This window comes from Paracoccidioides brasiliensis (genome assembly GCF_000150735.1).
Source record: "Paracoccidioides brasiliensis Pb18 unplaced genomic scaffold supercont2.3, whole genome shotgun sequence".
NCBI lineage: Eukaryota > Fungi > Ascomycota > Eurotiomycetes > Onygenales > Ajellomycetaceae > Paracoccidioides > Paracoccidioides brasiliensis.
In genome coordinates, this window is record NW_011371360.1 from 3,629,526 (window position 1) to 3,652,880 (window position 23,355).

The window sequence follows — 23,355 nt, forward strand, 5'->3', positions numbered from 1 at the left end:
TGTGCTGAATTTTCTGACTCTAAACTGAAGGATAGCTGGTCAGCCTTATGGCTGCTTTGCTGCAACATGGCAGCCTGAATATTAAACAATATATATATATGTATATATACATAAAGAGTAATTCAATTACATAGAACAAAAAGGTACAATTAAAATCCCAAGAAATCATAGACTAAAGGCTAATTAATAATGTTATTACTACCATCATCACCTCATCTCATATGTGAAGGGGATATGTATATTCCCATTCCCTCTTATCACCCAAACCTCCCCCTTTATTTGAATTTTCTTTTAACAAGAAAATCCCGCAACGCCAATCTCGAAAAAAACCAACCTTCATAGATGCTACCCAAATGCATACTTCTAAATACGACTTCTGGTCCTCATCCGCCGTCTCGAAGCCCAATCAGCTAAGTAGGGGCACAGGGCGCATGGGTTGTCCGGGGGTGGGGGAGTTCAAACTCCCTTCGATCCTGCGCATCGCCTCTTCCCGATCATGTTGAGTAATGTTTTCCTCACTCTTGCGCATGTCAGGAGTATATTCTGCGGCGTCAGGGTGGTGACCAATCGACATGCCAACACGAACCTAATGAAGTGGGAAGTTAGGTAGAGATAAGGGATAGGGAAAACATCATCTTGTGTGGGGGACAAAAATACGTGAGGATATCTGGAAAAAAGGTTCACAAAAACTTACCAAAGTCTCCAACGCACCCAAGGAATTACCCACAAGATCCGAGTCATAGCACATCCTCCCCGGCTCAAACAAAACCAACAGAGTACTGCCACCAAATTTAAAATATCCCAACTCTTCTCCACGCGCCACCTTCTCTCCAGCCTGTCGCGTAATGACAGTGCTCCCAACCATCATCGCCCCAACACAAATGATCATAACACGACCATGCTCGACGGAATCGACAGGAACAACTATCCTTACGTTCTCCCCGTACACATCCAGTGCAGACCGGATAGCCATGGGGTTAACAGTATAGTATTCCCCTTCGATAGTCTTGGGTGTCCCCATCACACCATCCACAGGGAAGTGGAAACGATGGTAATCCTGCGGAGCCAACCTGAAGATCCCCAATGCGCCATTCTTGTACCGCTTCGCCTCTTCCGGGTACGCCTTACCCAGCAGTCTTTCAACAGAGAACTCCCTCCCCTTAACCCAGATCTTGGTTGCTTCGTCGATACGGTCGAAGACTACAGACCGGCAGTCGGCCGGCGATACGACGATTTTAGGATTATTCGGCGCAGAGACTGGACGGGCACCTGGTTTCAAAGCGCGGTAAAAAAACTCGTTGAATGTCTTAAATTCACTGAGTGGAAGTAGCACTTCGGACATGTCCAGCTGGTGGAAGTTGATAAATGGTACGATTTGCGCTGCGGACGCAGGGTCATCAAACTTCTTTCCTTGTTTGATACTCAACGACTTGAGCATTTTGCGAACTATGATTTTCGTGAGAAAAAAAAACCCCCTGTCATTATACCAGAGAGGCAAAAGTAGATTTTGTGGTGTGTATACGCACTTCGTTTCGTTTCCATTTCCCTGCTCTTCAAGCCTTTGTACAGCAATCGGATACCAAGTCTTACATGTACACTCATCCTCTCCTCGTTAATCTGTCCGGTGATACGGTCTTGAACCAAGATATTGGCAGAGTTTGCACCAAGCTTATAACCACCGTAGGAGATCTTCGTAATAACCTTGGAATACCATTTCCTCTGTGCCTGGCTAGAAGTTACGAAGCCACCCATAACCAAGTTACCAACCTGTCTCCAATCCTGGCTGACGCAGGTCGCAATATGGGTAATAATATCGGCATCCGACCGCTTTCCTAGTCGCGGCTGATGACAAATAGGGCACTGTCGAACTTCGACTACGTGTTCTTCACCTCTGTCGTCGGCTAGGTCATCCGGATGGAGACTGTCTTCGCTGTCTCCTGAAGATGAGGGCTCATGACGTGTAATAGTGGGCACAACTGGCCATTCGGGGTCAGCATTGGAAGGCAGGGAAAGGCTAATTTCAGGTACAATATCTTCATTACCCGAATGATTCTCACTCCCTGGGGCTTCCCCCAGGCGAATGACGTGGCGCAAGCCGCCTCAGTTTGTCAGATATTGACTTTCTCTGTAGCGATTGAAGGGTGTCTTCCAAACAGATAACGGCCTGGTCAAAAGTAAGGGCCGCAGCTTCTCCTGATCCATTTTCCCTCGGCAAACCGGTGGAAAAACTCGTCTATAGTTGACTCCTTGAGCGTCGAACCTAGTGTATCCAGCATTGTGGTTAATTCAACTTTGTTAATTCGGGCAGTATCATCAGCGTCATATTGCTTAAGCATTGCTCTCCAAAACTGCTGGCGCAATGCTGCATAAGGCATATACTTCGCTTTCACATGGAGTTCAGGGAAATGCTTGTCCTCCCACCGTTCCTTATTTTTCAAGGCAAGCGGGATAACATAAGTTTTGAGGCCATACTCATCCACCGGCACTCCGGGCTCTTCTACCAAATTTGCTGTGCCTGGAACATTTAGTTGAGAAGAGTTCTCGGAGGGGACGTTGCTACGGGTAGGAGAGCCTTGTTGTTGCTCTTGTTGGGACTGATTTGACAGCGATGTTGCTGAGCTTTTGGATCTCAGTACTGGCTTTGCCAGCTTCTGCAAACTTGAAGCTGACGAAGAACGCGAGAGGTTTAGCCGAAAACGCGATTTAGAGGCAGGCGGCGTAGGCGAAGGCGAAGGTTCAGATGGTTCAGGGAGCTTGTAGAGTCCTGTCTCTGGATCCGCAACCGGTGCGGCTAATACAAGTGTCTGTAAAGGGAAATTTGCGGATGCAACAAAGTCGTTCCCGGACAGCTTATCCCAGTCAATGACCGTAAAGTAAATACAGTATGACTGTTCATGCTTCATCACCTGGAAGACCATTTTCTCCTCGAAAACGGGGTTTAGGTTGTGGCGAATAACACGGGTTCTCAGTGTTTTCTTGCCCAAGGATGTGACGACGAAGGGGTCCATGTCGAATGAGGTGCGTGTCACTAAAGTACAACGTAAACTGGGTGGCCGAACGGTCGAGGAAATTTCGGATTTTGGAAAAAGCAGCCACTTACTATTCGACTCTGGAGGCAAATCCATGATTTTCACTATTTCCATAAATACAATACCGGAAACGCCGTCTTTGGAGCCAGAGAACTCATATGCTTTGGCGGCCATTGACTTGCGTCTCAAGCGGGCAATTCGCAGCCTTCGGCGGCGCTTCTCGACCACTTCAGGTTTCATAGGGTCATCTGTTTCGTCTGAAGTCTCGTCGTCCTTCTCAAAGTCATCCGTGTCACCCGAAACAGGGACAACCTCGTCCTCATCATCGCTAGATACGATGGCCTTGAATTTCCGATAGATACCCTCCGGCGTTGCAGTCGGGTTTGACGGGTCAATGAGAGTAAATTGCATCTGGATTTCGCCAGATACATCGCTTCTCTTTTTCCCCGCTTTCCTCCCGAAGCGCAGCGTATACCATTGCGGCTAACACAGACCTTCAGCATATAGACCTGTATATAGAACAGAAGAGCTATGATCCACGTGACCTTCTTCCTATTAGGGACAAGCTGTGCACGCACCTGCGGCTGGATTTGTCCAGCAGAAAATATATCTTCTAGAGCAATATCAAACTCTCCCATGTAATCCTTGCCAAATCTATCTTTATCCCAGCAAGTGCACTCGAGCAGCGGTACACCGATGATGGGCAAGTCGAATGAGACGTTCCATTCCGGATTCAATGTTTTGTTTATCATTGGGGTTGACTGTCTGGCATCGCCCAGACATACAACCAAGTACTGTATAGATGAGGATATAAGAGACACAAATCAGGAGCTTGAATTCGACAATTTTCCAAGGTAGATTGAAGAGTTTCTGCACAACTCACGGGATCACTCAATCCATTTTTATCTTTGGGAGCTAGATTCCTCCCCTGTAAAATAGAATATATTAGTTAAGCTGCTTCTGTTATCTCCCATACCGTTACGGAGTATACCAGTCGGTAGATGGGGCGCATTGGTGAACATACGGCTAAGACAGTTGCCTTTAGGATCAACGGCTTGACGTCAGGTCGAGAGGATGTGATGGAAGGACTGCGTTCGGCGGAGGGGGTGGGAGAGGAGCTTTTAGTCCTGAAATGGCTCCCGGCGCGGCAGGCAAGGGATAATCGGACCATGGCGGTGTGAACTTGCACCTATGGCAGTGGATAGGTCGTTCAATGAGATAAAGATCGTCACGTCGCTGGGCGGCTGTAGAACGATAGAATCAATGGGAAAACAAGCAGCAGCGGAGATGGATGCTTCAGCAAACGAGAGAGAGCTCCTAATGAAACATGGAGCGTTGGTGTGAAACAACACTATTCTCGAGGCAACTAAGCCTAGTTGGCCCTATGAGATCCGATGATAGTGGTTGAAATATGAAACCAGACAGAGGAACGAGGAGCTACGGCCTGGGGAGAAGAGAAGGAGTCCAACGTTGAGATAATGACATCCGCGCCCGTGTAAATCTTCAAAGCGATAGAAGGCTTCTTGCATGCAAGGTTGAATGAAAAGGAGTGGGAGGTGAGAGGAGAAAAGAGTGAGATATTGGATCTAGGTCTGAGTCCTCTGCAGATGTGCAGCTCTGTGCATGGTCTCGTGTGATGTGTGTGTGTGTGTGTGTGTGTGTGTGTGTGTGTGTGTGTGAGTGTGTGAGAGTGTGTGAGTGAGTGAGTGAGTGAGTGAGTGAGTGTGTGTGTGTGTGTGTGAGAGTGTGTGTGTCTTGTGTTGGTTTGTCTGCCGCTCCCCAGCTTTGCGAGGGTGGGGGAAGTAGTCAGACAAAGAGTGTCTTGAGGATAGACATCTCTCTATTGAAGAACAATGTAAACACTTCCACACCAGGTTAAGGAAGAAGGATGTGATTGCGAAGACAGGCTAAGAAAGAATACCGTCCTTCGATGTCCATTGTCGATTGCAAGGGGCGGCAGTGGCAGCTATCAGACAGAAATGAGCGATCGTGATGGACCTGGTGGCGGTTGGGAGCGATTGGCGATTACTTCCAAGTTCCCAAGATCCAGGTGGGCGTTCCTCGACCTTGGTTGAGACAAAGAGCTGAAATACGACGAATTGGGCTGCCATTGACCGCCAAGGCCTGCCTCTTATTGGTCGCCCCCCAACCTTAGGCGTGGCTAGTGCTTGCTTAGCGATGGCCAGTCGCCTGTCCAGGGCTGAGCCAGGCTTGCTCCGCCCCCAAACCATCCTCGCTACAGCCCCTGAGAGGCCCCCCCCCCCCCCCCCCCCTTTTTTCCCCCGACGTTAACCACACCTCCCACCCTCCAACCCCCCACCCTAATTTTATTTTATGGGTCTTGGACTTCCTTAACCTTGTTTGGATATCCAGCTGGTCAGTCTCGGCGGCTTGCTGAGTGCATTTATTTCAACCATTAAGTGGGTGCTTGTTCAGGAGGTTCCGCCGTGTCTCATCTTTGATTGACCACCCAAGGAGGCTGCCCATTTAATTTCCCAGCGACCACCGTTTGCTCCATATTATCGCTTTCCCGCCTCTCTCCTATTAGCCAGAATGGGCTCTGAACCGTTTATCGGAAGGACATAAAAGCGGGGTTTCATCATTTAACAAAGGTGGGTAATGATTCAATAATCAACACTTATAAAATTATTTTCAACATCTGACCCAACATTTCAGGATGAGAGGGGGACGTCAAAGCCAAGTTTCCCCTGCAGCCAAAACGCTCCAATGATATCAGAACCATTTTTAGAAGCATCAGCGCTTTCTGCAAGTTCCAGTGAGCAAGTAGTTGTAGTTTTACCAGCTCACAGACCCAGTTTTATATAGAGGTAGCCGAAACTCAAGATAGAAAAAATCAAATTGAGCAACTAATCAGAAGCAAGAGAATCCCCGACCAATTTCTTCAATAATTATGAAACATCTCCCAAACATCTCCCTCCCTCCACCAATGGTATAATTACCCCACTATCCAACCTCGGCTGGAACCAACCCGTGGAACAAGCCACTTATTTCCCCCACCACCCCTTTACACCCCTGATCCGACCCATTCCGCAATCCAAATCGTAAATCCTTGCAACTACAAAATCTCCAATCGCTCAGCTAGGCTTCTTCGGCGTAGAATTTTTCCCCTTTTGCGGGGTGCGGTGTGCCTATCTGAATCGGGCCAAGCCTGTCGAACCCAACAGGGTCCCTTGTTCTGGGACCAGGCACATAATAGGAATAGTTATTGTACCCAAGTGCTGTTGTATTTGCGGGTGCGGCCCTCGTTCTAGCAGGGTATTTCCATGCAGAACCCTGAGATGCATATGACAAGATACTTCATCTACAAAAGAAAAATATATATAAGCAATTTAAGCCCATTCCCGTATGTTGATGTGGCTTTGCAGAGCTCATCATCCCTACATGACTAGGGAATATCTCCGATCTTTGATGAACCAGTTTCTCAAAATCACTGTAAAAGGGAACTTGGATGCTACACACGCATGTAGATATCTATATAGTTAAATAGCGTGTTGGAGAGGCATGTATGTAACAGTACATATGTGCTGGAAAAAAAAATGGAAACTAGAGATTCAATAAATAATTCAAGGCAATGTCCACGAATGATCTGCAATGCTTCACAAAACATGCTCTCGAATACCCTTCCAGCGGATATGCTGCATCCTTGGGATGCTAAGTCGCAGGTGTTATGAAATTATATATCATAGTTCGTGGAACTATGTGAGATCATCACGAATATTTTTGTTTCTCCCCGAGTGACATTGTAACCCAAAGTGAAACACTTCTGCTGATTTTGAAGTTATGCCCTCAAGTGTATGTCGATCGCGCCCCTTCATTTTAAAAAAATTAAAAATAAAAATAAAATAAAATAAAAAATAAAATAATAATAATAATAATAATAATAATAATAATAATAATAATAATAATAATAATAATAATAATAAATAAAAAATAAACCAATCTTCTCTTGTGAATTTACAGAATCATGACTGGAATAAAACTCTAAAGTCACAACCTTACATCATATTCATTTGCTAGTTAGTTATGACGATAAGCCCGCCGCTTTTCTAATTTGGTTAAATTTTATCCGTCCACGGAGAGGTATTCAGTCAATACTTCAACATTGCTCTAATTGCCCTGCAAGATTATCTCAAAGCAGTTCTTTCATTAAACATTCTATATACAGCCTATTTCATGCATCTTACTAGTTACATTGCAACGCTGCATGGCTAAAGGGCAAAGTTTTGGCAGAATGGATGATGACAGCAGTCACCAAGCGGGCTCTGGCTCCAAGGCAGAAATAAAGTAAAATCTCGGGAATCAGTGAGTGAGCCCCTTAATGGGCGAGGCAACCACGCCATCATACGGGCAATCTAGATCACGTGCAGTAGGCCGAACCGTCAACAGCCGGTCAGGTCAATATTGGCAGCTATCCACGGGGGGGCGATATGCTGTGTGCGGGGCACTAGTCCGGAGAAGGAAACCTAGGCTCCAGCAGTTAGAAACTACCCTGGCAGAAAGGCCCAATCGACAGTAGCAGTCTCTGAAGGAACTCAGGACGAGCACAATTCCATCGGGGGTCGCCTTGATGCCTAACACTTAGTTACCTATAATCATCCAGTTATTAGCTAATCCCTTTCGCCCGTTTTAGTCAACTAGTTAGTTAGTTATTCACTCCCGAAGGTCGTGACTAATGATTTGTCACATGTGAATTACAGCTAATGCCAAGTTTTAGCATATAGAGCTCATGGAGCCGCGCCAAGTCAAACTCTAATTAAGCTTAAATTCACAGGAAATTGATACATACAAATCTTTGTATTTTTAGCACTGAAGAAAGATGTGCAGTTTGTTTCCGTGCTTTCTCATTATGACAATGATGTAAAGGACGCTCTCGTATTAAGGGATATAATGACTTTTATCTATTCGTATCTACGTATTCTCAATGTCTTCTGCGGAATGAAAAGAACTGGGTGTCATGGAGGTGATTGCAACATAGCAGAACGAGGGACGGATGCATTTTGAGATCGGCACTTCTGGTGGGTAGTTGTGAGGTGGCTGAAAAGGAGGTATCTGCTCTTTGGTTGTGGTAGATGATTTGAAGTTTCCCAAAGGAGTTTGCTGAAGGGACAGAAGTTGGCGTGTGAACATCCTAGTTTTTCTGTAGTTTTAAAACAGAGGCGACAATCTTGTTTTAAAAACTGGAATGAGCATGAATGAGAAAGCAAGACCTCAAGATCCAACAAATTATCGCCAACGCTATCCAGATCTAAATTAGCATATATCAATCCTTCCAAAAATTTTTTTTTTTTTTTAAAAAAAAAAAAAAAAAAAAAAAAAAAAAAAAAAAAAGGGCCAGACAAAGAGCCCCCTAACACCTATCATAAGAAAATCATAGGAAACGCCAGAGCCGGAAGAACATAAACCGGATCTCACAATTACCAGAGACACATTAACCTATTATACCCTTTGCGCCTATATATAGCGAACCAAAAATCAAAAACTGAACAAGCCACTCCTCCTTTTCCCAAAGGGATAAATTACCAATGCTGCCATAAATAAACCCACTGTAATGCCTATCGCAACCTCCAACATGCCATAGGCAATATCAAAAACCACATTCCCCAAAAATCTTTGCAGCATGATATGCCGCATCAAATCATTCAATCCCTTAGATGTGGACGGCGACATAGCGGTCTTAACTATCCAGTCATTTGCCACAGTGCCCAGTGGTTTCGACGAGGTCGTATCACCCTTAATGGTGGTCGCAACGATCAGGCTAGACACGAGACTGCCACTGGTGGCCAGACCTGAGGGGAGCTGCAAGAAAATGGCGGGTAGGATAGCTGCAGCAGCAAGCCCGTGTCGCAGCCGGCTGTACAAGTTACCTAAGACGCCGATGGCGAAGGCACCCAGAGCACTGGAAAGCTGGGTAGACACGAACCGGCGTGCGGAGAAGAAGCTGACAAGGTATCCAGTGAAGGCGATAGCGACCATGATGGGAATTTGCTTATATTTTGCCTGATAGATCAGACATGAGCAGATCGCATAGACAATCACAAAGGGGAAACGTTGGATGTATTCATTCTTGATGGGGCTGGCAGGGCAGACAAAGTCCAACGTAGCTTCTCTATCCAGAAGTCCGTAGAAGGCGGTGCCAAGCATGATGCCGAAACCGAGGAAGAGAGAGTAGATGATAGCGTAGACCATACGAACAGAGCCAGCAATAATGTTGCGCGACTGCAGCTCCAGCGCATAGGACGATGTAGCCTGGTAAAATTAGAACTATGGACGACTGAGCCAGAGCTGCGAAACAAAAGAGGTGTTCTCCATTTCGTATTTCAATGCTTCCCAATGCCCGTGCAAGGAAGGAGGTGATGACGGCAGCGGAAACCTCGAAGACGTTGGCGTAGTTCTCGGAGCGCGGGGCGAGAACATGCTGAAGTAGAGCAACAATACAGCCGAGAACAAAGCATAGAGGCATGTCGATGGGTCGTGCGCCAAATGCGAATGGCCCAACCAGAGCGCTTGCGCATCCATACAGGGGTATCAGCCACCGGACGCCAAACTTGGGTTGAGCCTTGGTAATTTCGTCTAGCCTCTGCATGGCCTCCTCGACGCCAATGACATCGTGAATGACCTCCTTGTACACCACCTGGATGTCACGGAGACGGCCCAGGTTGACATGTTGTGATGACTTAATCAATTTTACCTCTGTGACGTGCGTCGTGTTGTCGTCAAAAGCCATAACCATAACACCAGGGATGTAGAGAAATTGGCCATCTATCTCCAGCACTCGAGCAGTCATTCGCATGTATTCTTCCAGCCGATGAGTAGGTGCTCCAGACCACATCAGTGCGCGACATAGCTTGACCAGATATCTCTGGCGCGCCAGAGTCTCCGCAATATGGACGGTGAGCCGGATCTCTTCCTCAAGTCGAGGCTTAGAACTTGTTTTACTTTTTTTCACAAGATTGTAAACCCCTCCGCTCGACATCTGTCTCCCCGCAGGTGACTGTTGCCGCAATACCCCCTGTGGGGAGGCTGGATTAAGGGAGCACATGGATTGAGAGGCAGACTTGTTATTGTACCATTTTTGCCTTTGTGGACGACCCGAATTTCTGCGGATCGGCGACAATGCTCTGCTTGGAGGCTGAAGAGAAGGATATTTGATATCTTTCCGCTCTAGTTGCTCAGTCTCATGACCAGTATATATCCGGAGCAATGACGATAGGATCCCTCCCCTGTAATGCGACGGTCGGGAAACATAAACATCGGGATCTCTGTCTGCGTAAGGGGTACTGTGGCCGGAGGCCAGATCGTCACTTCGTGCAAGAACTCTGGTAAGACTGTGAGAATCTTGTCGCGACATTCCTCGAAATAGTTCGGCAGCCTCGGCCTCAAATTGAGAATCATCAGAATTGTCATTATCAGAAATGTAAGCTTGCTTTTCCAACATATCTAAGTTATCGTAAGATTCCGCGTCCCCTTTCTCGCTCGCGGAATCGGCATCATGCCGACGCCGGCGAGAAACCTTATGAGAGCCACCACCTCGTTCATTGATCTGTGATGGATGTCGATGAATGACAGAGGCCGCCAGCCTCTGAGCTCTCTCGTAGGCACCATGCAAAGCCCTCCCCTTTTTATCACCATCTCCCTGCCCATGCATCTCATCATGATCTACAAGGTTCACTCTGCTGCCAACCGATCCACAGACGCTCACAGGCGTTGAGCCACCTGAATACGGCTGTGGAGAGTAAAAACCTGGCAAATCATCTGACATTTCAGCATGCTGTTCCTCCATTGCTTCTCCATCTGGCTGCTGTTGACAATAAGCAACTGGCGGGATTTGCAGAAGGTTCCTCTCAATATCTGATCCATTTTGAGTCTCCTGAAACTGGTGTGATTGTGAAGTATCTCCGTCAACTGTAAACTTCACTCGGTTTATGAGACGAGTTCGTGGGCTGGCAACGGCCCCTTCGCTGCTGGAACGGACATGCGAAGTAGAAGCTCGTGAGGAAGGACTGTGAGCTGGAGTTATACAGAGAGTAGGTAATGGGATAGAGGAAGCTCTACCCCTTGTGATTTGAGGGTTGAAAGAGTGGTCCCGCATATGGAATTCGGTATCTCTCATATCTTGAGCCATTGAGCTAGGCGTCTCGCCTACAGTCGGTAAATCTGAACCCTCTGTACGAATGATACACGAATCGAAGGAGTAAGCGAAGTAATAGGCAAAGCAAAAACGACGATCTCATAAAACACTCGAAAAATTGACAATCAACATAAAAGTAGGGGGTAGGGAAGGGTAAAAAGGTGCGTCCAACTTGTGGCCACAGCAGAGTCAAAACATTAGTTCTAGAATACAAACGTCATATCCGATGAAAACTTAAAATCTTGACAATTTATGAAAGATCAGGTAGCTATAAGGCAAACCCAATTATAGTAACAACAAGCAAGAAAACAAAAATTCAATTGAGGTTGAGGTGTGGCGATTTGATACATGAAGTTAAAGGTTGAAGGATTTCCTGGTACGAATGGGGGAGGGAAAGTTTAAACGGAACTCAATATCACTCAATCCCGCACCTAAATAATTAGCTCAAGCCGCAGCAGTTGGGTTCCAGTGATTGTGAATTGGGGGATAAGAACAGGCTATTAATACTATATCGAAAAGCCATCACGTTCTGCCCTTTGACTGTGAAGATGTTGTTGACAGCTGAAACACGTATTTCTCTTCAGGAAAAAAAAAAAAAAAAAGGTAAAACCCGCAGTTGGCAGCGGTTTCGCCACAGGGCAAACGAGTGGGTTCAAGTGACAAAATAGCATGGAGGTTTTTAAAGCTCGGTATGATTTGTAAATTGCATCACGGATAAAGGAGAAGAATAAGAAATTCAAACGAGGGAAACGGTTGCTAAAAGGATAAATGAGAGATGACAAATAAAAGCGAAGAGCCAAGTGAATCAGAGAAAAGCCAAACAAGGTTCAAAATGTAAGAGTCATGCCAAATAGAAACAATATGGGGCCTCCAATGGATATTCACTGGAGGAGCATGGTCGATGTGTATACACACCATGCAATATCAGATCCTACCACCCTTCATTTTCATAAAACTCCACAATGCTTGAAGCTTGAATCGTGCTTGGAGCACACCAGATCGTACACGGAGACCTTACAGTGATTGTAATGCGTAGGGGTAGACGCAACTTCAGCAGATCTCTTCCCCAAGCCAATTGTGGAGACGTAGGTTCCGCTGGAACCTTGGTTCCAATGACCCATAAAACACGACCTAGAACCAGGAAGCGGGCCCAATGTTGGTGTGGAAGCTATAGCATGTAGATGCAACGTTTCAAATCTCTCAACATGTGTTTGGTTGCACACGTTGAGTAAGAATGTCTCCAGGCAAAAGCCAGAGAACCTTTTTTTTTCAATGGCAGTGAGTCAATGGCAGTGAGATAATTAACAGACTTCGCTCCTGGAGCACGTTCTTGTTGTTGTTTGCTCTTTTTCTAAACTTTAAGTGATTAGAGGCTGTTTCACAAAAAATCTGAAATGGATCTTCGACATGGACCGAATATGGGCACAGGTGACAGTAGGCACTGCCACGTTTCCTGTTTTGCCGCGTGCCACGTTGGTTAGCCCTGCCATGATGATATTCTCGAAGGGCCGTGGAAGAAGTTTAATAGTGGGCCCTGGTTGGTTTCTAGAGACCTTTTCCCCGATGTCAAAGCAATGGCTGTACCTGATTCCCGTCTGCTGGCTGGTTGGTTTGGAGCCTGGCATTGATGCTGGATGTTGAGGTTGAGTGAAGGAGTTGGCAAGGATATTTAAAGAGTTTGCAGAGCTATAGTTAAGCAAAACTAGTTACATCAACAACCCCCGTAAAAACTAACTACATCCAACCAATTAGTCATATCTCACACCCGTCTCTCACCCATCTCCATATGCCACCTGATGGGTAACTAGTGATTTTACCATATTTCTCAGGTCCCAGATTACATTCTTATTACTAAATCCCCCCCCTGTTAATTTCAACGCATTGTCATGTGATATCATTTTTCAAAACCCATAAGTAAACAAGGGAAATGTTAAAAACAACTACTACCCCTGAGAAACCCTTCCCGCAACAGCGTCGTTTACAAGATTTCTCATCCTTCCCTCGTCCTCTCGATCTAAGTTTACTTCACCAGGATCTCACCAACTATAACCCCTTGCCTCTACGTCCTCACCAAACGCATAAGCGAACGGACAACATAACAGGGGAAGCAAAATGGGAGAATCCACAACCACCCTTTTCATATGATTAGTTAGTTACCCGATATCCCGGGCAAACGCTATAAGCTCATAACTTGAAACGAGTGATCCCAATTCCAGAGCGCAGATAGTCGCCATTCATCAAAACACTTTCTTTTCGTTAGGGATCAGGTTGATCCCCATCGCCTTTGTTCAGTAGTTGTAGACTTAAACCTCTTTTTTTTTTACCTTCTTCCTCTGAACCTGGTTGTTCCAGAACACGTGACGTAACCGTGGGAGAAAAAGAAGACCGAAATTCCTACAACATCCCAAAATGAAGACCCAAGCTACCGTTTCGCCATGGATTCACCGAAGTTAGTTAGCTAGAGAGCCGGCTGTGTAGGTAGGTCTTTATATTATATCAATATATCATTACACTGCGTTATCTTCCCACAATCCGCGGTAGGTATATAACTCATCGGTTCATTCATAGGGCGGGAAATGGCAGCAAAGTGATAACGAAAAGCCGAAGGGTTCTCAGAAGGTAAATGGTAAATGAGAAAGAAGGGAAGAAAAAGAGAAAGGAATAATAAAAAGAAAAAGAGGGTGTGAATCACCCCTATTAAAAATATAACAGAACAGAAGAGAAAAAAATAAAATAATAAAATAAAACCAACGCCCCAACTTTCCACTTACCGTACCGAACCCTCTCTAACCTTCAATCCCGTCCCGATCCATATACTCAAACCCGCCCAACCCCTGCATCCCCTCCACCCTTTCCGCTCCGGCCTCCACAAGCCTCTTCACAACCGCCCCCTTAAGCACCCAATACCCCTCCAACTCCATCAGAGGTGTCCGCCCGCTGAAGTCCTTACAATCAGGTTCCGCGCCCGCCGCCAACAGGGCCGCCACGATGCGCTCTTGGTGACGGGACTCGACGTTACGCGCTGCGTAGTGGAGAGGGGTGGCGCCGCGCAGGTCACGAGCGTTAATGTCTGCGCCGTGAGAGGTTAGGAGGTTAATTTTTTGAGTGATGGGGTTTGTAATTGCTGTCATTGTCATTGTTGTAGTTGTGGCGGTGGGGTTGGTGGCGACGGGTGAGGAAGGGGGTGGGGAGGTGGGTCTATCTGTCGCGGTGGCGTTGGGTGTGGAGGCGAGGAGGTGCAGTGGGGTTGCTCCTGTGGCGTAAGTGGGTGTACGCGGTTTTGCGCCGTGGGAGAGGAGGAAAAAGACGCGGTCTGGTCCACTGTGTTGGGCCGCGTAGTGCAGCGGGGTGGAGAGGATGGTTGGCTTGTTAAAGAGGTCTGCTGTCGCTGCATGAGCGATATCTTTGCCGTCGTTACCAGCATTGGTGTCAGCGACATTTTTGATAGCACGTTCCGTGACCTGTTTCAACAACTCCGTATCCCGCTGGAAACAAACGGCGTCCAGCACTGTATCGCCCTGGCGATTAGCTGAATGAACATCCGCCCCGTTCTCAAGCAGGAGCGCAATGACATTGCGATCAGGAGTCCGCATGGTGCAGCAGCGCAACAGCGGCGTGGAGCCCCATTTATCACGCGTGTCTACGGGAATACCAAGTTTGAGTAGGTACTTAGCCATCGTGAGGCGCCTGTGTGTAATTTCCGTGCCCGGATTGTTATGGCCTGACAGGAATATGAGAGACAACCCATCGCCATATATGCACGCTTCATGCAACACCGTATTTCCGTAGCGATTCTGTGCTTCCAGATCCGCACCTTTTTCCGCAAGCAGCTTGATTATGGGTAAACCAAAGTCATCACCTCTATCTTTATATGTATCTGTGATTTTCAACCAGTGGTTCAGCGCACAGTGTAATGGTGTGTTCCCCTCATTGTCCGTAACATTGATATCTGCTCTGTACTTGAGCAGATTTACAATCAGTTCCTGATCCCCCTGTGAAACTGCATGATGTAAGTCCGTATATCTCCCTTGGAGGACCATGTTCACCTCCGCACCCTTACCAATCAGCCTGCGCACAGCATCGGGCTGATTCAGGTGCATGGCCCACTTGACAGCTGTCCAATTTCTCGAGTCCCTCGTATCAACCCCGTGGCTCATCGCGAGCCATTGACCCAAAACCTCGTCGCTCGTCTGCGCCGCTGCAAGGGTAGCCTGGACAAAATCATCGTTGGTGTGCAAGGTCACTTCCTTGCCGTTAGGCATGAGGAAGGTGTTGTTGTTGGGTGTTCGTTTCGTCAGGAACTGCCGTTGCCGTAGCTCATCCTGTCGTGATATCTGTGGGGCTGAGCTGTCCCTTTTGCGCTGCTCCCCGTCTTTCACCTCATCGACTCCACTGATAACGTTACCCTTAACCTTAACCTTAACCTGCCCATTGCCCATGCCCTTGTTGCCCTTGCCCTTGCTGGCAGTATCCACAATTCCCGCCCACTTCTTCTCATTGTCGTCATTCTCCAGTTCATTGGCAGGAGAGAGGTAAACCCCTATTTTTCTTGGCTGAACACTCGGAAGGCCCTGTATCGCGGGATTTAGATCCCCGACAACACTTCGGTATTCGGGTGGCGGGACAGCCGGTTTTTCTAGTGGGTCGGCATCTTCGCCATCGGGTCCACAGCCCAACAGCCTAAACAGACGAAATCTAGCCATCTACCAAAGCACTTAGGGGGGGGGGGGGAATAGCAGACACACACGATTGGCGGATGCACCAAGGTAGCTACAGCTGTGCGGTATCCGAGCCGGGTGGTATTATTATAATGTTCCAAGTGCTCGAGCCGAGGATCAGATGAGACGATGAGATGGATGACAAAGAAGAATCTCTCACACAAAGGGGAAAAAGGAGGGAAGGAACCCAGGGTGCTGGAATTATTTAATTGGGAAGGAAGGATGGGCACCTTCGCGCGCCCTAGGCATCGTTGGGCTTAGAGCTCTCGGATGCCTGCACCAGCCATGCGTTGGCAACTGGTGGCTTTGGCCGGAGTCAGCCTGTGCCATCTTAACAACAACTACGACTTTGCCAGGGTCTGTGCAGGAAAATGAATTGGTTGATTGAATTGGGGGGAAATGCACCAGTGAGGACTGGACCAGACATACATTGGGTGTGATGGTGATGGTGATGGTTGATGGGAGAAGTAATTAGCACCACCACAATCAGGAAACACAATCAACGTGATTGGCTACAGCAGATTTTGAATGAATGAGTGTGCCCAATCCAGAGAGGTTGTGGGGATTGTACGGACGTAACTATGTGTGCGGATAATATTTTTTATCGCCAGTCGAAGAGTGCAGCTAGGGAGACTGACTGAAGATACAATAATATCTTTATCCAGAATGCACCTGTACATATTCATTCCATTTCTTCTGTACACAACACGCATACATGCATTCCTGCCAACATTTCCCTCGCTAATTGACCAGCAACTAACTATAGTCTGAGATATTCAACACACTCTGTATCAATTCAATTAATTAAAATATGCTCTCAATAATTCTTAAATTAACTTAGCGACAGTTCAACAAGTGAGGGGGGGGAAAAGAGAGGTTAAAAAAAGCAATTCTGTTTTCAATTCCCCATTTCCTCACCTCCATCAGAAAAAAGTAAATTGTGGTCACAACAACAAACAAGCGTCAAACCACATCATCGAATAAAAGTATCAAATCAATCAATGAATTCATATTTCGTTAACAATTTCTCAAAGCTGCTAATGTGCCGGAAAGTGTAGTAGTGTAAAAAGGCGTGAAGAAAATCAGGGCAAAGTAACAAGCACTGCTGTGATATAAAAGGCCAGTAGTTACAAAGTTTCAATAAGGGAGCCGCTTCCCAGCATAACAGAATATATAAAAAAAAAAAAAAGGCGAACGGGCGGTGAAATTGTGCCTCATTGCCTTCCACCCCCGTTGACAAAGCAAAACGGTAGGTAGAAAAAAAGAAAGTTGGTAAAAAAGTATATAGGTTAAACGGGAGAGAAAAAAAACCCATTTGCGAAACTATGAAAAAATTGAAGAGTGACGTATTTGCCAACCCCCAACCACCCTCCCAAACCGAATGAAACAAGGGAATGAATGAAAAAAAAAAATAGGTCAAGAAAAACAAATCCAGCGTAGACAGAGGAGTGCCCAACACACCGAGTTCGAATTCCCACCACATCAAGATAAGACAAGAGATAGCTATCCTCAATTAATCGGATTCTTCCGCTTCTCCGCACTCGAGAGAACAAACATAGGCATCTTGCGTCGTCCACTACCAGTATCATCACCCTGGTTCAGAGCGGTAGGAGCAGTATGGCCAGCCACAACAGCTGCCACCGTCAGCGGTTGGTATGGATGTGCCTGGTGCTTCATTGTTGCCGGAGGGAGAGCAGTAGGAGCAGGAGCATTGCAATGCAAATCGGAATCATCCGAGCCAATTTCCATTAGCTTCCCACCCAAGGGGTTCTCAACCCTACCCACAGCCGCAGCAGTGTTCAGGCTATCCGTCGACACACGGGTGCGAGCGACGCTGGTGCTGGTGTTGATGTTCTTCGGAATTGCGCTTGCGCTATTGGTCCTTGACACCGTCCACTCCCTCTCAGATCCAATAGCACCATTTGCCGCAGCTCTGATGCTCCCCAAACTCGGTTTGCTCGACAAGCTTCCCCTACAGCTATGAATCCCACTGCCACCAGACTCATCACCATCAGAACCCGAGCCAGAGCCCGAGAAATTAAACTCCACATCACTGGAAGGCGTCATGCTCCCCGCGCTACCGGTATGCAAGGAACTTCGAGACTCTCCGCGCCTCTCCAACCCAGCCCTCACTAGATTGTGCACAGCACGACGTCGTTGACGCGTCACGAAATTCTTACTCCCTTCGTGCTTGGAGGTGGGCTTTCCAATGAGCTCTTCAAGAGAAGGAGGTCCACGGGGTTGCCGGATTGGGTGCTCACCAGCACGAGCCTGGCCGGGGCCGAAGGTACCAGTGAGTGGAGTGGGGAGCGGTGCGTTTTTTGGGGAGGCTTTGTTTAAGTCGCCGCTAGTTTTAATAGGAGTGACGAGTGATGGTACCTTTTTGTGGTTGCGACGGAAGACATTGGCAGATGGTGGGGGCAGAGGCGCAATTTCCGGGGGAGGGGAGGGGACAGTTCGAGGAGGGGATGGAGAGGAGAGGTAGCAGATTGGAGATTGTCTAGATTCTTGAGGAGGTGATACTTCGGCGCAAAAGGTTGGAGTTTCAGCTACGGGAGACGGGAACGATTCTTGACAAGAGGCCGAAACAAGTTCCTCCTGCTGCATGCTGTTGTCCATGACCAAGTTATGTTGTCCGGTCATGGGGTTGTAGACCGAGAACAGACCAGGATGCCCAGGCACAGGCTGCACAACGGGCTGCATGCCTTGTTGGGCCTGTTGCAGGTAATAGCTCATCCCCTGGATGCTTGGTGGCATCCTCTGCTGCTGAGCTCCATTTGGAAGGCCGCCGAGGTTCAAGCCTTGGAACTGCTGAGCAGCAGCTGTGATAGAAGCCAGCTGTTCCTGAAGACGTTGCTGCTGGGCAGCAAGAAATAGATTTGTCGAAACGAGTTCCGCATAGAGCTTTTCGTCGATCGGCTGTCCATTTTCGTCGACTGGGAGCTCAATTGTCGGGGGAGGAAGAACATGTTCCGGCAAAGAATACATTTGATGCCTCGAAGGCTGTTGCACCGCATACATATTATTGGGATTATTGACAAACGGAAATGACACTCCTGTTGAGGTCATGGGTGCCCTTTGGGAATAGGAAGCGTGTTGCTGAGCACCATATCTTGTGTAGTCAAGGGATAAACGGGACATTGGGCGGGACAAAGGAGCAGTGGCCGGTGATGGGGAGTGCTTTGGAGCAGTTCTTAACCCCGCGAGGAGATGGCCGCGGCTCGTGCGTGGAGTGGAAACGGTGGGGGACGGTGTAGACTCGTTAATGGTTCCGATCTTTGATGGGTGCGGAACACTTAGACGTTTGATATGAGAGCCTTTTCCACGAGACGCGAAACCAGAACCCGGAACTCCAAGAGAACCACTATTGAAAGCCATGTTGTTGTATGTCATCTGAGCTAGACTGCCAGCGTCCATACTCAGGGTCATGGAAGGAACTGGAAAAGGGAAAGAGAAATCCAAGCAGATATACTTTATATATGCAGATACGTTTATTCGTAGTAGCAAAGCGATCTCCGAGACAAAACGAGTTGTGTTGTTTGTGTTGTATCTGAGATAGTCTGTACAAGGGGGTGGATGGCTTGTGAACTAGAGAGAAGTTGCGTGGATATAGTTGGTTCAGGTGGAAGGTGTCAACAAGACTGGGTTAAAAATTTCAAGATTAAGTGACGAAGAACTGTTGAGTCCAACTGAAGGGGATTGTCCACGTCAGGAGGTAGCGGGTTTGAAGTAAATTAAGAAATTAAGAAGTTAGTGTTCTAGGAACAACACTACAAACGGGTCCAGCGATCAGAGAGTAGTGTTGCCTAGGTCGAACGATTCGATAGAAGCGGTTGGATAGTTTTGAGTGAAAAATAGTAACAGAGAAATCAAAATGACAATTCTGTCAGAGGGAAGTTGATCAGCATCGGGTCTAAGAGCTGGCTGAAGCACCAAAGTGATATAAGTTGAACATACCAGAAGAAACCAAATTGAGATCCAGAAGAAGGGATCGCAGAGAATTAAAAAAGATATACAAGCGAATATAGGTCTGTTAGACAAGCTGATATATAGTGAATGACAGCGGTGCCAGAGGTCTGATAAAGGAATGAGTCGATAGAGTTATAATAGCTGTAATGGCGCAATGGGTTTTGGCGCGGAAAAAATGAAGGAAGATTAACAAATACAAGGCGTTGTCCAACGGGAGTGTAGACTTGGGGGTGAAGGTTTGTTGATTTCGTGTATGTGGGAGTGAATGATTTTGGCGATGAAGAAATTTGCACTGCAAATTCAACAAGGAGCGACCTCAGGGCAAAAAACTGAACGTAGTCTTTTGTTTTGCTTCTTCTCTCGATTTCTTCTAGGAAAGTTGAAGACGACCAAAGACGCACGAGGGTGAAATTGGCTTTTGCTTTCTTTTCTTCTAGAACCACGATGGTAAATGTATCAATGGATGTCGAGACAAAGATTGAGTCCCGGTAGCGAGGGATAGCGCTGAAGAGCAAAGACAAGTGGTGAATATTAAGAGCGGGATTTCAACCGACGAAGGCGAAAGACGACGCGATCTAACGGGAACGATTTATAAAAAGCTAGAAAATGGAGAAAAGCCGGGAATAAAATACGTTATGAGGAATTGATTCGAAAAGAAAATGAGGTCCTTGCTTCCCCTTCGACAAGAAACGAAAATAACAAACAATCTCTATGCTATTGTAATCTTCACTTCCGTTCAGTGTCAGGTCTTTTTTTTTCTTTTTTTGGCCCGTTCTGGTAATAATTGGACTTGGGAGGGGCTGAAAATAGGGACCAAAAACTGTGGTCAAAAGGGGACCTTCGATGTTGCGTGGTGTAAAAGAAGAAGCAAAGGACTCGGTTTTCCTTCCGGGAGGGGGGGGGGGAGAGGCAAAGAAGGCTAAAGAAGGCAATCGAGAGAGGGGGGCCGTTGAAGGGTAACAGACACGGGAGGAACCGGACGAAGGACAGGAGAATGAGAATGACAATGGGGATGAGGACGAAGGATGAAGATGAAGGAGAAGAACAAAAGAGGGGATGGAGACAAAAGACGAAGGACGAGGAGAAGAAGAGAAGAAGAGAAGAAGAGAAGAAGAGAAGATGAGAAGATGAGAAGATGAGAAGATGAGAGAAGAAGAGAAGAGAGAAAGAAGGAGGAAGAGGAGAAAGGGGAAGGGAAGGGGGGGAGTGAAGGGAGGAAGGGGAAGGAAGGCAAAGGGCCATTGGGAGCAGGTGGATTAGCTAATTAGCTAGGGCTGCCGTTTTGAGCCTAGTGCCAGCGCGGGCAGGGGTGGTTCCAGGCCAGGGCACGTGCTCGTGCAGCCGCTGATTGGCCGCCTGCTCTCCTTTTGGAGTCTAGCGTGGAAATGAAGCCCCTTCCAACCCCGTTGAAACCGCGTGATCGACGTATTCTTCGTGTATGGTTCGTACCGCCGCGTGCAGGCCCTAGGTGCGCTGCCCGCGGCCCCTACCTCCCGGACACCGCCCGGAACGGCGCCCAAACACCGCCAAACAAGACTTGCCGACCAGGGACAGTCCCGTCGTCGCCTGATTTTGATAATTATCGACGGCGGGCAACGAACGTCTCTGAGCCCGTATTGCCCAGGACTGTATTTTATTCTCTGGTAACTCTCGCCGAGCCCACCGGCTCCTTGAAACATCCACCCCATAGCGTCTCATCGTCAGCCTTCTGAGCCGTCTCCAGCAACCTTCGTATGGATATGATGGCATGGCTGTGATATCATAATCCATGTTTCTCTACATCCCCTACAACGTCTAGCCAATCTACAGACTGCAGTGGGCATGCTCGATGATTTACTTCCTCCCTGTGTAGTGAAACCACACTCCAATACCCGATCGATAACCACCGACCGTCCAACTCCCAAGAGAGCAAAACAGCCAAACCTCCATGTTCGGCGCTTCCAGTGACTGCCCCACGAATCACAGCTCCCGTCACCCCCCTGACAGCTCACACAGTGCTCACACCCTTGAAATCTTTCACACCCACCCACGCACACAACGACCATTTAACTGGGCCCCCAAGGTGGCCAAGCTCGACCTGCAGGCTGCAGGCTTGTTCGCTGCAGGTTTGTCCTCTACATTCCCCTTCTTGGATCCTCAGATCCTGAATGGTTGGGATGATCCAGAATACAGCGGCGATTTAGCAATCGAAGGATCCATGGTTTTGCTACTCACCGGACACCTGGCTCCAGTGCTGACGGGAGGGCAGCCAAGCTTGATTTTCATATGGTTCTTGGTCTAATCCAGCCCTGTAACTAGCCCTGTCGCCTTGTCGCCTGTATCCATTGGATTCTTTCTGTTTTGCTACATTTCCTCGCATGTTCCTTTAACTCTGGCGCTATTGCTATTTTTGTTTTCTCCAGGCTTTTGGCTTGGATTATGATGTTGATATGATGGTTGCTTTTTTCCCCCCCTTCAGAGGAGTCCAAATAATGCTCTGGAACCAGCGACATCGGTTATTTACTATTATTATTTTCAGATTTCCCACCTGTATTACAGAGCAGCCCTAACTAGTTACCTCTCTGATTTACTATTAACCCCACCTCACCATTACCAACAAATGCTAAAACACATTCCCACAACACCGTTTCACAAATTACACACAAAAACCCAGCCAGACCATCCCTCAACAGCTTGAATCCCACCCAATAACATGCATCCAATCTTCCATACACTACTATACTATGTACATACGTACACCTCTTCAGCATACGGAGGGGGGGGGTGGGGGGCGGGGAAGAAGAGACGCCAGCTAGTGTCTTCTTTCGACGACAATATACCGCGATGCAATCGAGTCTTACGCGACTAGTTACGCTCGGATAGATGCAGTCAGTCATCGGACAATATCATACCATGTATTCTTTGATATCATAGCTCCTTCATGTAGCGTCATTCCCAGGACTCGGGGTTTGAAAATATAGTCACCACGGAGTCCATATTTTGATCGTATCTGACGTTGTTGCTATGCAGATTAGTTTGATTATAAGAGAACCCTATGTATGTACATGTACATACATGCATTATATTACTCGGGAACACTCCTCTCTCTTTCTCTCTCGACCATTCGACAAGATCTTTTTCCACGTAGATGTAGATAGCTATATATTGGCGAAACGAGTCGCAACTTTAACTGTAGTTTTTCCCAAGCTAGCGCCGCTGAAGCTCTCCCCAAAAGATGGGCGGGAAACGAAAAATAAATAAATAAATAAATAAATAAATAAAAGAAATTTATCTCATATAATAACTATATAACCGGTACTCTTCCAACTGCAGGGGTGATGTACTTCAAGAACTCATTCTTGATTCTTACATCTTCCCCATGCTGCTGCAGAACAACCACCCCCAATATGGCAATTCCCTTTTGAAAAACATAAACGGCACCTCGCGGTCCGTTGGAATTCGAACTGGGGAAAAGTTGGCCCGGCTTTGCGTTCGAAACTCGCGCGGCTCG

General features: G+C 47.3%; 8 protein-coding genes across 8 annotated transcripts; 3 read left to right on the forward strand and 5 right to left on the reverse strand.

The window, feature by feature from the left end:
- Positions 1–406: 406 nt before the first annotated feature.
- PADG_03492 (phosphatidylserine decarboxylase) lies at positions 407–4,200 on the reverse strand (the record flags this gene model as incomplete). The annotated part of the gene is made up of 8 exons (XM_010760125.1): positions 407–586; positions 695–1,446; positions 1,527–2,099; positions 2,261–3,028; positions 3,101–3,512; positions 3,608–3,823; positions 3,913–3,957; positions 4,054–4,200. 8 exons carry the CDS (start codon positions 4,198–4,200, stop codon positions 407–409), a joined length of 3,093 nt encoding a protein of 1,030 aa, XP_010758427.1.
- Positions 4,201–4,936: 736 nt separating this feature from the next.
- PADG_03493 (uncharacterized protein) lies at positions 4,937–5,260 on the reverse strand (the record flags this gene model as incomplete). Its single annotated transcript, XM_010760587.1, has 1 exon — positions 4,937–5,260. The coding sequence occupies one exon, from the start codon at positions 5,258–5,260 to the stop codon at positions 4,937–4,939; it is 324 nt and encodes a 107-aa protein (XP_010758889.1).
- A 3,262-nt stretch (positions 5,261–8,522) lies between these two features.
- PADG_03494 (uncharacterized protein) lies at positions 8,523–11,172 on the reverse strand (the record flags this gene model as incomplete). The annotated part of the gene is made up of 2 exons (XM_010760126.1): positions 8,523–9,296; positions 9,409–11,172. The coding sequence occupies 2 exons, from the start codon at positions 11,170–11,172 to the stop codon at positions 8,523–8,525; spliced, it is 2,538 nt and encodes an 845-aa protein (XP_010758428.1).
- A 1,413-nt stretch (positions 11,173–12,585) lies between these two features.
- On the forward strand, positions 12,586–12,819 carry PADG_11610 (uncharacterized protein; the record flags this gene model as incomplete). Its single annotated transcript, XM_010760760.1, has 1 exon — positions 12,586–12,819. One exon carries the CDS (start codon positions 12,586–12,588, stop codon positions 12,817–12,819), a length of 234 nt encoding a protein of 77 aa, XP_010759062.1.
- A 1,145-nt stretch (positions 12,820–13,964) lies between these two features.
- On the reverse strand, positions 13,965–15,881 carry PADG_03495 (uncharacterized protein; the record flags this gene model as incomplete). The annotated part of the gene is made up of 1 exon (XM_010760588.1): positions 13,965–15,881. One exon carries the CDS (start codon positions 15,879–15,881, stop codon positions 13,965–13,967), a length of 1,917 nt encoding a protein of 638 aa, XP_010758890.1.
- Positions 15,882–17,405: 1,524 nt separating this feature from the next.
- PADG_03496 (uncharacterized protein) lies at positions 17,406–19,325 on the reverse strand (the record flags this gene model as incomplete). The annotated part of the gene is made up of 1 exon (XM_010760127.1): positions 17,406–19,325. The coding sequence occupies one exon, from the start codon at positions 19,323–19,325 to the stop codon at positions 17,406–17,408; it is 1,920 nt and encodes a 639-aa protein (XP_010758429.1).
- A 1,925-nt stretch (positions 19,326–21,250) lies between these two features.
- Positions 21,251–21,577, forward strand: PADG_11611 (uncharacterized protein; the record flags this gene model as incomplete). Its single annotated transcript, XM_010760761.1, has 1 exon — positions 21,251–21,577. One exon carries the CDS (start codon positions 21,251–21,253, stop codon positions 21,575–21,577), a length of 327 nt encoding a protein of 108 aa, XP_010759063.1.
- Positions 21,578–21,792: 215 nt separating this feature from the next.
- On the forward strand, positions 21,793–22,146 carry PADG_11612 (uncharacterized protein; the record flags this gene model as incomplete). Its single annotated transcript, XM_010760762.1, has 1 exon — positions 21,793–22,146. One exon carries the CDS (start codon positions 21,793–21,795, stop codon positions 22,144–22,146), a length of 354 nt encoding a protein of 117 aa, XP_010759064.1.
- Positions 22,147–23,355: the final 1,209 nt, after the last annotated feature.